Source organism: Gadus morhua, chromosome 2, assembly GCF_902167405.1.
Source record: "Gadus morhua chromosome 2, gadMor3.0, whole genome shotgun sequence".
NCBI lineage: Eukaryota > Metazoa > Chordata > Actinopteri > Gadiformes > Gadidae > Gadus > Gadus morhua.
The window spans coordinates 13,934,634-13,951,574 of NC_044049.1; the positions used below are offsets into that span (position 1 = coordinate 13,934,634).

The 16,941-nt window shown below is 40.7% G+C and overlaps 1 protein-coding gene across 5 annotated transcripts in view; it reads right to left on the minus strand.

Annotated features, from left to right (window-relative positions):
- Positions 1–10,193, minus strand: part of pitpnc1a (phosphatidylinositol transfer protein cytoplasmic 1a) — a 45,338-nt gene extending 35,145 nt beyond the window's left edge. For 2 of the 5 annotated variants that reach the window (XR_003974621.1, XM_030347964.1), the window contains exon 1: positions 9,380–10,193. Coding sequence is in view for 3 of the 5 variants with exons in the window: in XM_030347964.1 (XP_030203824.1) it covers positions 9,380–9,427 (48 nt within the window). In the remaining 2 variants the exon portion in view is untranslated. The remainder of the gene's footprint in view (positions 1–9,379) is intronic. The other 3 variants (XM_030347984.1, XM_030347977.1, XM_030347998.1) reach the window with 3 other exon arrangements.
- Between the last annotated feature and the right edge of the window lie 6,748 nt (positions 10,194–16,941).

Sequence of the window (16,941 nt, forward strand, 5' to 3'; positions counted from 1 at the left end):
CTGTTCTGTGAGCCATCCCTTACAAAACGATATAGTGTGTTGAAGGAACCCTTCTCTGTGTTGAATCCCACTCCCTCCCATTCTCTCTTTATGCTGCCCTCTCCCCATATCTTAATACCCACCTCTTTTTTCCTCTCTCAAACCTCTCTCTCTCTCTCTCTCTCTCTCTCTCTCTCTCTCTCTCTCTCTCTCTCTTTCTCTCTCTCTCTCTCTCTCTCTCTCTCTCTCTCTCTCTCTCTCTCTCTCTCTCTCTCTCTCTCACACAAACGCAGACTTACATGGTTTGAGTGTCATCTCAGAGTATTAGTCATAAAAATAGTGACGAGTGCATAGAGTTATTATCTCCCACAATAATAAATGAAGTCGATTGTGATGACCAATAATTTGCTATGTTGAAAACCAGCTCTATGTCTTCTTGATTTGGACCTAAGCTTTTTAACTCGTGTGTGTCTGTGTAGTTAATCATTGGTTAAAAGCGAATGCTAAACCAACAAACCCCAACAACCCGGCTGAATTAAATAATCGTATTAGGTGAGTGCTGCATGCAGCGCTCAACTATCTTTCTTCTTAGGCTCCAAGTTTACATTATTTACTACATTTAGACTTTTGAAATCTGTTCGAAATCTTTTCAGTTGAATCCACATTTCTTTACGTTTAATCTATGTGGCTTTATTAAAACGTATTTTCAAGCTCACTTTGCACTACAGCACTCATTCAGCAGGAAATGCATTTTCTAGTTCTTTATTATTCTATTGATTTTCTAATGGCTCCCGCCAGCGGATTAATCCGTTTAACCAATCACATCTGAGTAACCATGTACACATTATAAGTTGAAGGACATGGCAGAGGTAGCCGCCTACAATATTTACATTTCTCGACAGTGTTCTTATTGCATCCATAGTGGTAAACTACAATCATAGACCTATAATTATCGCCATCTGTTATATATTGATTATACGTTCCCGATAGCAGTTGGGGCTGCAAGCCACTTGCACTGCAGAAAATGAATAAAGGTGGCTTTTGATACCATGAAGCTGTGTACTTGATTTACAACAGTTTCGTTTTGGATACTAACTTTCTATGAAAAAGTGCCTGTTTCAGTTATTGATCAGGAACTAACATCTCCAAAACAAACACACTTCTCATAATCCCCTAATCCGCATACAGCCATTCGCTCCACTAACACTTTCTTCCCAATAAATTATAGGTCAGATTGCTTTTATTCTGAGCGTGAATGTCTTTTGAATATCTAATATCCAATATATATTCATCAAAAAAACGGAACACTTTGAAATGACACTGCAATTGAGTTGTGTGATTCTTTAATTGCACCATGATAGTGCTCTGCTTTAATAGATTTAACTTTCAGTTTTGAAGTCGGTACATTCCTGGGGGGTTGTCCTTATTGTAAAATAATGCCTACATACATGCACAAAGTTTATGGAACGAGGTAGGCTATATCTGCATCCAGATAAACACACACAAGCAGCATTCACATTTTTTACGATAAAAACAATGAGCAAAGACAGCATACTTGCAAAACACTTGACGAACGTTTGTATCATACAAAAATATATATCTTATATATAATATATATTTATAGAGGAGATGGGTGAGGGCTTGTCCAAGTGGTTAGTTTGAGATTACCGTTATTCATAAAAGGCGAAGCATCCTCATCACATTAAGCAAAAAATCATAGCGCTAACAGAATGGCAGCTAGCGCTATGCTCATCACAGGTCATTCACCCTGATGTATAGAAGGTAATCTCATTACATGTGACGGGCAGAGGTGGTGACATTTGGAAAGGGACAGGTTCATTGGTTGCCTCTTCGCTCATCACAATGACCGTTATTTAAAGACTTTAACCGTCAGATAGCTGGATTAAACTGTAACAATGTTCTGCGGTACATTCGATAGTCACATATCATATAATATTGTTTGATATAAAAAATAACCACAATCAATATAATATTTCGGTCATTAAAAGTCGGTTTTTCGCTAAATATCTATATCAGCATTATGTTAGATGGAAATATGTAAATAGGTATGTGTATGAAAGGAGAACATAGTTTTCATGGCAACTAACAAATCCCCAATAAACTTTATTATTTTGGCAATTTGGAATCACCGTTGTCTGAAATATCCCAATTAAAATGGGACATTTCCGTCATTTGTTAACACCCACCAATGTGGTTGTTGGTACATTAACAAACGACAGCATTTTAATTGGGACATTTCAGACAACGGGGGTTCCAAATTGCCAAAATAATAATAGTTTATGTTGAATCCATTGACCATCTGTAAATGTATCTGTGTGACCCACCTTTTGAGATTAAAATGAACACACTCATTCAAGCTCCATTGTTTGAATCCACAACACACTTTCTTGTTTGTATCTTAATAGACACACACACACACAACACCAAACACACAAATAATACATATGTATGCACATGCAGGTTTGCACTTGTGTGCTGGGCACACCCACACACACACAAACATATTGAATGTTCATTAGTGGCTCTCAGTCGTTTAATCAAGCTAGCGAGGGCCACTTGGTGCAGGGAGGCTGTCTGTGTGTGCTTGGAGACCACAGCCTCTGATACTGGACTGGTGATAGCACAATAATGACCCACCAAGTGAGTGTAAAGGTGTGTGTAAAAGAGAGTAATAATTAGAGAAAGAGAAAAAATAATAAGCTAGAGAGAAAGAATGAAAGAAAAGATTTATGGAAGAATGGATGGATGGGTACATGGATTATGGATGGGTATATGGATGATGGATGGATTGGTATATGGATCATGAATGGATGGATATGGATCATGGATAAGTTAATGATTGGCAGGATAGATGGTTTGATGAATGACTGCTTGACAAAGGCCAGCATAGCCCGATGGATAAATAAATGAGTGTGTTTATGTGTGAAGTGATGAATGGCGGCAGAAATACCCAAATTAATGTAGCTTAGTAATACATTTAAATTAAAGGATGGAATTCTGTTAGGTAGACACAAGCAACAGATGCCCGAGAGAGGAATCACGGGGCTCCAAGCAGCTAGGGCCACCTGTACCCATGTCTATACTCTGAACCTTCAAGCTGGGCCAGGGACACAGACCATATTGAGCCCACTCAGACACACATCATCATAGTTTGAACTGCTGATGTACTTGTTATTATTATTCACCCATGAGATAACATCAGGTATTCTCATCATTACCATTGTTTTTCAACGCCTCTCTCAATCAGCAAATTTATCCTAACACTTCGGCCCCGTTTACAAAGAAACACTGCCACAATAATTATGCACGATACTTTGGAGGAGGCGGCCGAGCTTCCATCCTTGATGGCGAACACTAGGGCCAACTCACGACTTTCACTCAGAAACTATTCAATACATTTTTGTAAATTAACCCTTAACAACCCTTAAATTACCCTTAACATACACTGAGTAATGATTCTGACACTCTCTGTGGAGCACATGAAGTTGACGTCACAGTGATGGCGACCAGAGCACTATTTTCACTGTACAGTAAGTCTTCCATTTTTGTTTGCCCTTGTTAGTCGTCACTATCTGTTTCCAGTTTGTGAGAAATCTCACCTGCCTTGGCACTTTGTGAGATTAGTTTAGTTTTTTGTTGGCCTGATTTTCTGTTTAGCTCTGCAAATATTTTTGGCTTAAAGACCAGCTCTTTTTTATAAACCCAATGCGTCAGCATTGTTTTTTCTGGCAAACAAATTCTAGAGGGCCCTGAGTTATTGACATAACATTATGGCCTTCATATATCAAGCATGGGGCATATGGAGCAAATAGGAAAGGAAAACAGAAAATACAGAGAGATCCAGATAATAATTAATGTGACGGCTTTGGTCAGCAAGTGACAGAGAAAAGATTTAACATAGCAAAAGTATGACTTTTAATACAAAAAGAGGTCACATTTAAATTTAAACTACAATCACACATGCTTTCTTTCTCTCTCTCTCTCTCTCTCTCTCTCTCTCTCTCTCGCTCGCTCGCTCGCTCGCACACACACACACACACACACACACACACACACACACACACACACACACACACACACACACACACACACACACACACACACACACACACACTATGGACAAACAATTTATCATCAAAGAGAATTCTAATCAGATGTGAGCAGCTTGGGTTCCTATGGAAACCGGTGACATTATAGCCTGCCAATTTTTATTTATGCCCTGTCCGTGTTCACACAACTGAACACAGGCATTCAAGTGTGTGAGTTAATTGTTGTCCTCTTTTTTGCATGCTCCAGTTGATTATTATTTTCATTTTGTTATTTCACCTGGTGGGTCCTTAATGTTCTCTCCCCATTCCAGCATCAGAGGCTGTGATCTCCCTGTGGTCTTCAAATGCACACATTCAGCCTCAATGCAACAATTGGCCCTCTTTGGCTTGGTTAAACCTTGAATCTCCCTGATGAATTTCAAATTTGTTTGTGTGTATGTGTTTGTGTGTATGTGTGTGTGTGTGTGTGTGTGTGTGTGTGTGTGTGTGTGTGTGTGTGTGTGCGTGTGTGTGTGTGTGTGTGTGTGTGTGTGTGTGTGTGTGTGTGTATGTCTATCTGTCTCTGATGTGCATGTTTGTATCATTGTGTGTCTGTGTGTGCACGTGCATGTGTGTGCATGTGTCTGTGTGCGTATCTATAAACCCTTGAACTCACAGTACTAAAAGTAGAATTAAGTACCTATCTTTCCATCGATCCAGCTATCGTCATCACACCCATGTAAACCCCAAACAAGTGCTCTTTGAGCAGATCTAAACAATAACCTCTCCACAGACAACCACCCATCTGCATGGTTTTATCTTTGTAAAGACATAATTTTCTCTTTGGAAGTGGGCTCTAATCTATATATGAAGGGAATATAGGGTTAATAGGCAGCATGGGAGCCGCCATAGAGAGCTCCACACACTTAAATTGGCACCTGCCGATATCTGGATTGAGTGTTGATTGTTTTTTTGTGGGAGAAACTCGGTAGAATCAAAAGGGCTTCTCAGTTGGGGTTCCTCAGCTGGTTGCTTTGCATATGTGTGTGCAAGAGAGAGAGAGAGAGAGAGAGAGAGAGAGAGAGAGAGAGAGAGAGAGAGAGAGAGAGAGAGAGAGAGAGAGACAGAGAGAGAGATTTTATTTATTATTCCATATTTATTTGAATGTATGGATGCTGCACAAGCCACTATTCATGTTGTTTATCTGTCATTATTAATACCATCATATCTGTCAATGCTTTGTCAATGATTAATCAATATTGCTTCTCATTAGATATATATGAATCTGAGTGATTTCATTCATAGAAGTAAAGCTTCATTGGCCCGAGTATGAGGAACATGACCACTCAATTTTCTCTATGCCACTATTTTTTCCTTTTCTCTTTGGGGTCTTATGTTTTTGTGTATTATGCTTAATTGTATTCCTATTTATTATAACGATATAATATATTTATTCATATAATTTATCCTCCTGAACTTTAAACTGTTTTATAAATATAATAATTAGATTGAGTGTCCAGTGGAAACATGAATACAAAGTGACAAAAAGCTGATAAAACATAAAAAGACAAGCCATGTGACTCATGCTCATGTGATTAAATCTTCCAATCCCTGTGTGTCAAGTCATAAATGTACCTACACCAGCCTGCAATGCTTTATCAACACAACCTGATCTCATTACAGCAGTGGATTGGCCAGCTGTATCCCCTACCCATAATGCATCACTCCCGATACTTGTCCGATTTATGCAGATAATACGTGCATGACAAGAGGGCCCTGTTTCTATTTTGGTTGCTGTTTTGGACCAGACCATGGACTCGATATATAATGACGGTCTGGATGGGAAAAGGGAAAGCAGAGGAAGATGAAGTTAAAATGATGAAGGAGTGGACTAAGTAATGAAGAATGTTTTTGTTGTTTTTGCACATACACACATGGGTAAAGAAAGATAGTGATATTACACACATAAAGAAGAGTTAAAAAATGTGCATCCTTCTGGTGTTGTTGAATTGTTTTTAATAAATTCCAGCGCTTCACTGATCAATGCTTTTTATTAAAAAAAAGTAATTCTACCATAGATCTAGTATGCGACTGCCACTGTAAATACCTTTAATAAATAAATTAACCATACAAAACATGAACAACCGAAATGTAAACTGTTTAATGTAAACCTGGTAAACTATAGATTTAACTAACAAAATCTGTGCCCAAGAGACATGTTTTTTTTTGTGTCTCCATAACAGTCAATAATCCATAGAGGAACGGTACCCTTGTATGTTTGACACAGAGAACAAAGACTTTCTCTGTAAAGTCTAATGTTCCAGCTCTTACTATTTAACAACTGTATCTGGTAAAAGGGCAAACACAAAGCAGAGACTGGGGAACAGCTTTTGCAGGAAAACTATTTTGAGTTTCAGTGTTCAGTTTCAGTGACTGGAGGCGATGGTGTTTGAACAGTGCAGCTTTAGCCAGATGATGGAATGCATCTCACTATGGGATAGCTTATTTTACTAAATTGCAGGGACCGTGCAGAGGGACTGTGGGTGTGTGAGACACATGACAGCCACACAAGAACTTAAGACACCCATGCTTTAGCACCACATATACCTGTTTAAAATGCTTTTTTGGGATTATTTCACGCTCTGAGAAAACTCTTGTCAATTTAGGATATCACTGTATTCAAACTGTACTTTTGAGTACCAAACTCTCTGACACTTTGAAGAGATTAAACGTGTTACTCAATGCAATGATGGTGTTTTAAGATGTAATGCAGGGGTTGTTGGTTTTAAAGCCTTAGTTTTATTTAACCTGTTCAAATTGATTAAGAAAGGGGGGTACAAACAGGAAGGAAGGCAAGAGATTACCCAGCATGCCCTGAGTCTACATCTGTATAACTGTCCAGATCATTAACTATTGACTTTGCTGTTCATATACCGAATGGGTAGGAGTTTAGCAACAAATAAGTAAAAAGTACTTAAAATAAACTCAATCTTAAAATGGGAAATCCTACTTCTGTCAGTGTTGTAGCGGGAAAGAAATAGAGATAGAGAGAGAAAGAGAGAGAGAGAGAACAGGAGGTAAATGTGTTCGGTAGAGGGCTGTGCACATTTGATTCCGCCAGCCTGAGTGAAGTTTTCACATCTTTGAGTACCAGGCCTCTCCCCCCTGATGCTGAATTTAATGGTGGGCTCCTGCCGATCTCAGCAGTAATCATAAGTGCAACTACTACAACAGCCCTCACCCCCCTAGAGCACAACTGGGAGGCGCTATACCCAACGGCACAAACACACAGTATATTTTATTCATTTCAAAAGAGAGTGTATGATTGGACTGTTATCTGGACCTGTCCTAGGGTCCAGATGGATACCTGACCTAGAGATCAATTTATAGAGAAATGGTAAGAGTAAAAACAGATCAGCCATTTTTATTGAATGTAGGTTAGATTCAGATGCGTTTCTACTGCTTCATATAGTGATATATTGGTTTAAATTTGTTGATACATTTGTTAAAAACGTTAACTGTATTTTACTGGAAGGCAAAAGTACCAATAAAGCACACTACAGGATTCATAGATAAACCTTGGAGAATGAATATCATTATTTTTTGTGGTAGCCTACATAGCAGAGCAATTTTAGTAATCCTCCCTTTCAGAAACTGCCCACTAAGCCACCATTACGCCCATGTTATTGTATTCCTTGACCGAAATAAAGTGTTCTAGACGCAACTTTAAGATGTTTCATGTCCTGGTAAAAAGAATAAATAACCTTCCAAGAGACCTGCAGACAACATCAGTAGTACATTGATCAAACCAATTTGCATCAACTTAATGATCTTGACGCATATCAGAGAGCGTTTTTTCAGTGTTTTTACATCAGTTGGGTGTTTTAATAACACGCAGAGAGACGATGCACGCACATACAAACATACACAAACACACAAACACTTCCATCATTAGCTACTATTCAACAGCTAATTGTCAAGGCAAATAAGCCTAGAGACAGGAAATAAAACATTATGAAACCATTAATCCCTACCACTACCACTGTTGGTAAGCAATGCTCCACACATTCACCAATCAAGCAATAAACAAGAACAATATGCATGCTTTGGTCAGAGCGCTGTTCTCATTATCAAAGATTTCCATTCACATGATCACTGGTCTCAATAATGACATGAATTACCCGCCCGTCCAGGTCCTCACAATTCATAGCTAACACTAGCAGTGTGCTAAATGGGAGGCAGTGAGAGAACTACTGCATTGACATTACATAGGCCTATTTCATAACACAAGTCCAACATGAACTTTATTTATCATTGGCAGTTAAACCTGGACAATAATAAGTATTAATAAGAAATGCTAAATTACCTTTGTTGGAGCCTATTTGCGTTTTTCGCATTGTAAAATGATTTATCTTGTTGCCTTTTTTGCTGCTTTTTCACAAAGCAAATTTCAAACGCCCACATTTCAAACGATCAGAGTGTGGACAGGGAGGGCTATGCTCAGTTCATCAGCCTACTTTAATGTCGCATTGTTTTTCATCTGAATTTGCCCCCGAATGTAATAGGTGTGTGTGCGTGTGTGTGTGTGTGTGTGTGTGTGTGTGTGTGTGTGTGTGTGTGTGTGTGTGTGTGTGTGTGTGTGTGTGTGTGTGTGTGTGTGTGTGTGTGTGTGTGTGTGTGTGTGTGCACGTGCGTGTTTGCTTTTCAAAAAAATGCTGTCAAGAAAATGTGGCCTATAGGGTGTGTAAGCTGAAAACACTTTGCTAAGCTCCAAATATATGAGGGAGAGGGGCAGTGCGTGAGTGAGCGAGTGGATGATGGATACGTGTTTGTGTATGAGTATTAGAACTGCGAGTGCCGCCATAGACACATGTCAGGTGGATAACAAAAAAACACAGTAATAGATAAATAGTATCGGTAATTTAGACCACTGTGTTGTAAAGTCTAATTTTTCGGCAAATCAATACGCTAGTAAACAGTAATACGGAACACGTCTATGCGCAATTTGCACACTTATTTTAAAGTGGACCTTTGTTCTCTTACTGCGGACTGTGTTTGAATCTCATACGAATCTCGTGAGGTACACGTTTTTCGTGTTTCAACACCTCGAGGTAAACAATATAAGAGGGTACCAATACCAGTGAGGTTGACGCATGCGGTGCAATAGTTCAATGCTGCACTTCTTATTTTTTTTGTTAATGGCTTTACTGTTGACTGAAGCTTTTGGCAGCAATTATAGATATGATAAACATATCACGATACGTTATCGAGAAGGTTAAGGATGCAGACCCAAGTAAACGACCTCTCTAGAGTAAAATAGTAAATACGAAGACATAAAGATCGTAACGTACCTCCTCCACTGTAAGTGGCATACAGATGCGGTATTCTTTCATCAACATACTCCTCGTGCAGTAATTCTGCTCCTTCAAAATAGGGAAAGTGGCGTTTTTGGAGTGGAGTTCACTTTCAGATTTAGCGACGGTCCAAAGATCCAGTGTCCGGGTTGTCTGCCACAGCCAGCAGGGGCCACCTGGTATTTCAAAATATATGTTGACTTTCTACCCAAACGGCCAGCAGTAGCTCTAGAAAATGTTCCTCCTGGCCCACTCGAGTGAAAGCGCGATATTTCGTTGCCGCGAGACAAATGAATAGGTTAGCCTAATCAAACATACACAAGGGCAGCCAAAGTAAACAAGATAGGACAGGTCGTCGTGTAAAGTGTTCCGGATTTGTTTGTGTTCAATAAATGGTAGGCTACTCGTCGTGGAAGTTTGGCAGAATCAATGGTTAGTCCACACGTATCCCGTGTTTTATCAAAACTGAAACGAATGTCCCTCGCAGCATTGCAACGGTCTCGTCCCCAGGACGAATTAACTATCCGCTCGTCCAGTTGTGTCCCACATCAATAATACTTTACAATTTTGAAGTCGAAATCAACGGCTCATCCTTCTCCCAACGTCCACCGTCTTCCGCTCTGTGTTGTATCTCGTGACTCGTCTCGAGAGTTGCGTGAAGTGATGTTCCTTATCTATCCCCTCGACCGCGAGGCGCAGCACGCGCTCACATCGTTTTGTTGGGTATTTCTATTCATAGCCCGGGGATAACCGTTGTTCCTTGACCCTGGCAGTATCTCATGAAACCCAATAATAAACCGTTGGAAAATACTTTGAGAGTGTAAACAACACACCTGGTGGCGTAAATCGGTATTGTGACATGCATATTGGACATAACTTGTTATTTTGGCACCGTTATAGGCTTATATCGCACGCTAATATCATTGTAGGATGTAGCCTACGACTACACTTATGCTACACGTATTTAATGATAGTTGTTACAGCTTCCGAGCATCCAGAGCAGGTCGTTTGTCTTTTTGTGGTAGGAAGCTGAATTAGGCCTACTCGTCACCATAAACGATTACGCTTTTTTGACATCAAAGTGTGTGAAACTGGGTTGCGTTGCTAAACAAGGTCGCTGACCATGGTTCTGAAGTTGCGTTATGTGAAGGCATGTTCCCTCATTGCAGGAAATGCGCCGTTTTGCTAAAATGTATTAGCATGGCATCATAATTCAATGAATCACGTTTGTATTATTCATGGTTGTCTTTATTGTTTTGGTGAACCGACACAGTGAGCGGCGGAGGTAAACAATGGACTCTAACATGCAGTACGGCTTTTCCAACGCTAGATGTCAGAGGTGATGTGCTCAGTGGCAGCAGGAAAGATCACGCGCCCTAAGGTCAGTCCTTATAGAAAATATGCACTTTATTTATAGAAAATACATGGTTCAGTAGGCCTACAATGGTAAAAGCTCATATGATAGGCTACACCTTTGTAATGTTTGATTCTGAAATAAGAACCTACATTTTATAACTGTGGGATTAGCGTCAGTGAAATTCGAAATGGCTACATTTCTCATTGTGTTGCAGCATTACATAAATGGCCTTCTGACCTTTTCATGATTTATTAATTAATTTTACATCGTAAAATACCAGATTCATACCAGAATACAGACAAACTCATCACCCAGCATAATAAAAGGAACAACTTTTTTAGCCAATTGTTGTGAAATAAGTTGAATACCGACACGATTTGCGAAGTATCTGTCCACCAGAGGGAGCAATATACTATGCAAATGGTGTGTGGAGAATTAAAGGGCTGATATTATGCTTTTTTATTTTCTTTCAGCATCCTTCAAATCCTTCATCCTTTGTATCATGTGGCTTTGAGGCCCGCCTCCCAAGTAGCCCAGTCTGCTTTGATTGGTCAGCATGCCCACTCTATTATGATTGGTTAAACCCTTTGCACTTGTGTCGGCAAATTCATACTAGTGATGTTTTTAATGATTCTTTTCCTTGATTCAGTTCGTGTCTGTCCGATTCGTGAAGAAGAATCGTTCAGAAATCGTTCGTTTGTTCGTTCGTTCAGTCAACTTTCCGGTAGCGGTGAATCGAATCATGGAATGCACGGTTCTCAGCTGAGTCAGTATCCACGTTTACATGGACACATCTGTTCCGCATAGATTTCTATGCGGAACAGAAAATTATCATGTATACGCCTCGTTCGGAATACAATTATCTGTTCGGCATAGATTCTATGCCGAATAGAAGAGGTGGTGTAGTCCGTTTTAATCGCCATGTATACACTTATTCCGAATAGATTGGGGTTTAACTTACAGAAGCCGCAGTAGTTCGCAATTGGTCCACTGAGCTCCGTCTGTACTTTTAAGCACACCGAACTTCACCGCTGCCAAGGAAAGTGGATTTATTGCCTGATTCACGTCTTTGTTACCACTCCGTAAGTAGTCCGGTAAGCATGTCCGGTTGCTAAGCGACGGGACATGGGTGATAATTAATGACGTGTTCGCGTATCGTAGTGTCCGCGCGCGTCCGAGATAACTGTAAATGAGTAGGCTACTACTTGTACTTTTGCAGGCTGAACGTTAAAATACTTCTTAACTTAGAGAGATGGCAGCTGCAGTAGTTCGCAATTGGACCTTCGAGGATTCCTGGTCACTAAATTTCCGTAAGACCACTCTCTCCCACCAGTCTTGGCTGCGGACTCGCATCCAAATTCCTCTTGTTTGCGGCGGAGCTTAGGGTAAATATAAAGATCGGACGAGAAATTGACGTTGCTGCGCTGTCCTCCTCCTTCTTAATTGAAGGAGCAGGCAGAGAGCAGCTCTCTCCTGCTGTGCTTTCATTAAAATCAAATTTAAAATCCCTGTTAGTGATAAGACATCCATTATGTCGCCGCCGGTCCAGAGATGTGTCAGTTGTGCGCGAGAGACATAACGGACACTTTTGTTACCGCCATGTATACAGTACATTTTAGGAACAGATCTATGCCGCATAGAAATCTATGCGGATCAGATGTGCCATGTAAACGCGGCTAGTCAGACTCAGCTCCTCCCTCGTTCTCATTCTAAAACAATCGTTGAAGTCGGTCATCAATCAACATTACAACTTTAACCAAACGCAGCGGGATGGGGGGTGAAGTTGATTATTTTAGGTTTAACATATCAGCAAGATAATATACTTGATTTAGTAATGATGGTTGGGGTCCCAGGTGGAGAACGAACCATGAAAGAACGAGACAGATTGACGAGATATTCAAATATTTGATTAATCTGGCATGACAAAGAAAGTACAAAGACGGCGTGCATTTACCATTTCGCTGATATTGAATTGTATTATCGTACGCCCGCTCACTAAGCCTCTTCCCTCTTCACCACTCACAGTCAGTGAACTAACAGTGAGTCAGCGACTAGTGGGTCTGGGAGGAGTCGAGTCTGAGAACGAACGAGATGAACGATAGAGAATAATCAGTTCGGTTGGTTCTTGATAAAGATTTGTTCATTCAAACTGATTCGGTTGCGAATGACCCATCACTAATTCACACACCCCGAGAAGTCGTGTTAACCGCTTTGATAGCCAAACTTGTTTGGTATGTGTACATTGTTGGAAACTGACTTTTTTAAAACAAGAACAGCCTACAAAGCGATTACTGATTGAGATGTATGGAACTGGATCGTTAATATGCTGTTCAGGTATTACAGACGGAGACACTCGTGTTGCCAATTTATTACAATTTATTACATGCTTGTTTATATCACAGTGTGTTCAGTGTTCACCCATAACCCTTCCCCAAAATCCTTACATACGGGTTCCTACATATGTCAGCACAATTCAGACTGTGTATTCGATTAGAGCTTTTGACATTTACTAACCCTAACCCTTAGACTTCTTTAGAGATTCTTGAACTCCAGATTCATTCTATTAAGGCGTTCGGCCAGATGCTCCTCTGTATGGAATAGCCTCTATGATTACACAGAACAACACTGAGGGGACTTTCATTCATACTTTGTGCTTTATGGGAGACTGATTTAAGCCAATAAAGTCAATGCAAGCTTAATATTGTTTTATTAAGGGAATATCCAGTTGCTAGTGATACAAACATGGTAAAAAACAAGGCTTATTTTTACAGTATAGTTTCAGCATTTCACTGAGCAAATTGTGATCTTTTACTTTTAATTTTTTCGAACATATAGTTAGTTATTTTATTTATGTATGGTACAACATCATTCTAATTGGATGGACAATGGAATTTGGCCGTGTCAGGCGCCATGTTTCTCAAAGTAGTGACAAGTTGTGTACAGAATTATGTATTTACGCCTAGGGCCTACTTGTCTGTAATTTTACAATTATTCAATAATTTAGGTTATTACAATATTCTGGCCAACTTTTGATATTATTTCTATGTAATTTCAGCTAAATTTTGGAAAATTTAGCAAATCCAGGGCCCTAGGGGGTATTCCCTCTGTGAATACCTAAGAAGCTTCTGTCTACTACACTGATAATAATCCCTTGACCTACATGATGAGCTCAGTTAAGCTTAATGCAGTGGGCCATCGCTGGGTAGGGCAGCTTGCAGACTTTGAAATAAGGTACAAACCAGAGATATTGAATGTTGTTGCAGTTATCCTATCCCGCTGTCCCCTTGACATCAATACCTACATGAGTCAGTGTTCTAAGAGATTGTCAGAGGAGGCAGAGTGCGCCACCTGGGAAGGCAGCAGGACAGCCCAGCATGGAGAAGTAGCATGGGTGGCGGCCCTTAACATCTCATCTCAACAGCAAACTCACACAGAACCTTTCCCAACAATTGACCAACATGAACTGGCAAGTGAATAGCGAAAAGATACAGTCATTGGGAAAATCTTGGAATTAAAGGAGAAAAACACTGAACTGACGGAATTGGGACGCAGAGCAATGGACAAGTCCACAAGAAAACTCTCAAGAGAGTGGAGCAGACTGCATGTGGAAAATTACATCCTGTATAGGAAAACTCTTGATCGTAAACAGCTAGTCTTGCCAGCCATTTATTAACAGACAGCTCTAACCTACCTGCACGACAATATGGGACATGTTGGTGTAGAGTGAGTTTTGAGCCTCGCAAGAGAGAGATTTTATTGGCCATATATGAAAAATGATATTGAGGAGTAGTACATCACCAAGAAGTGTCTTTGTATTAATCAAAAGAAGCCAGCTGCACATGACCGGGCGGCGGGCGCCGATGGGCAGTATAACATCACGCTCACCCCTCGAACTAGTCTGTATTGACTTTCTCCACCTTGTAACCTGCCGTTGTGGATACGAGTATATCCTGGTGGTGGTCGACCACTTTACCCGGTTTGCCCAGGCATACCCTACCAAAAACAAGGGCGGCAAAACAGCTGCTGACAGGATTTTTAATGACTTTGTCCCTCGGTTCGGGTACCCGGCCAAACTCCACCATGATCTACCATGATCACCATGAGCCGGGAGTTCAAAAATGAACTGTTCAGAGCCCTCAGACAGTTTGCAGGCGCGAACCATTCAAGAACTTCCCCTTACCATCCCCAAGGTAATCTGGAAGGACCACCTGCCTCACATCATCCATGCATACAATTGTACTAAGCATGAGGCAACAGGTTATTCCGCATACTACCTGTTATATGGTCATTATCCACTTCTTTCTGTTGACCTTTTGTTCGGTTTGGTAACAGAGGAAGAAAAAAACACAGCAAGTAGCTGTGCGGAAAAGTGGGCAGAGAAAATGATCGAAGCATACAAAATAGCCAGCACCAATAGCCAACAATCAAGTGCAAAAGGCAAACAGTATTATGACAGGAAAAACAGAGGCGTCACTCTACAGCCAGGAGACAGGGTTCTCGTTCACAACGTTTCTATAAGAGGAGGTCCATGCAAACTGACACCCTACTGGGAAAAGACAATCCATATTGTACGAGAGTAGCTTGGTGAAAACCCAGTCTATAAGGTGAGCCCTGAGACAGGAAACCGTCCCACTCGCGCTCTCCACGGAAACTTGTTGCTCCAAGTGAATGACTTACCTGTAGAGCCACCAGTCACAAATGCACCTGTCAAGTCACAAAGTGGAAATGGAAAGTCACCCAAACCCACAAGAAAAATCTAGCAAACACAGAATGATGACTCAAGTGAATCAGATGACGAAGACGATCAACCAAGATATTGGCTGCGGATAGCACGGGAAGTGCCAAGGATCGAAAATCCATTACCTCATCAAACTGTTGAGTGACTGTGAGACTGACACAACACGATACCGAACAGATTGAAACTTACCTTGAGGAAACAGTTCATGTGGAGCTTGCACCTGAAAGAGAAAGTAGCAGTGAGGAAGAACATGAAAGACAAAATGAAAGTGTGCCTTGTGCTGAGGAACCCCAGCCTAACTAGGAACAGGAGCTGGCTCAGGTTCGCGGTCAAGACAGAGACATTCAGCTTGATGCTCAGCCTGCACTAAGGAGGTCTACCAGAGACAGACACCCTGGCCAGATGCTCACCTATACAGCCCTTGGTCAACCAACATACATGTGACGTCTCATTGTGAGTTCAATAGAGACACAGCCCACAGTTTACACTCATCAATGCCCACAGCCGTACTTCCATCCATTCCAACCCCGGCCCATTACCCTTCCTCCATACATGCCAGTTTATTACCCTCTACACTGCTATTGATGAGTAAACATTACACACTTACTACTTTACTTAGGTCACTTCACATTTTGGGTTTGCAATGTATTTTTGTGCTTGGTTTATTTTGAACACTGTTGAGTTTATCAACCTTTAATAACAAAAAGAGAGAAAACAAGGGTAAACATTTTAAGTTGAGCTATTAGAAGCAAGTGTCAGGAGCCACTTTTGTTTGTGGGGGAGTATGTGGTACTCTCAAAACTGGTTATTTTATTTATATTAGCAAAAGGTAAAATTCTTGAATTTAAGGGCTTCGAACGATTTTTATAAATGTATGAGACCAGTACATTCATTAATTCCTCATAATTTATGTTGAGAGGAACTTAAAATGTAAGCAGCACCCAGGTAGAACTGTTGACACTTAATTAGTTGCGTTCCGGGTTGTTGTCAGACGGGAGAACTTCCGCCCGGGTCCTCAGACGCGACTTGGATGACAAACTGAGCAGTCGTGTCTTCATTGCTTCTTACCTTTTTCTGTATATTACAGATTTCTTTATTGTTGCCGTGGCACCCAATCCCTCCGTAACACAACCTCAGCTTCTATTCTTACAGGTATGAATTCATCTGCTGAAGCTCGGAACCTTGGCTGAGGTGGAGGAACTTCCCGATCTCGACAGGGTTCTTGTGGTCTTCTTGTACACCAGTCTGTACATGGGATCTGGGCATTTTCATTGTATGTGAACTCCTCTTTGTCAGAACTGTCTGTAGCTCGGTCACTGACTTCTGTAATTGTCTGTTTTGTTTTTTTCCGTTTAGACTCTCTTGTGCGGTGTTCTGCGGGGAAGGCCTCTTCTATGAGGGGCCGCCTGGGACAGAATTCATACTTGGTCTTACACTATTATAATCTCGCAAATACACCACTAT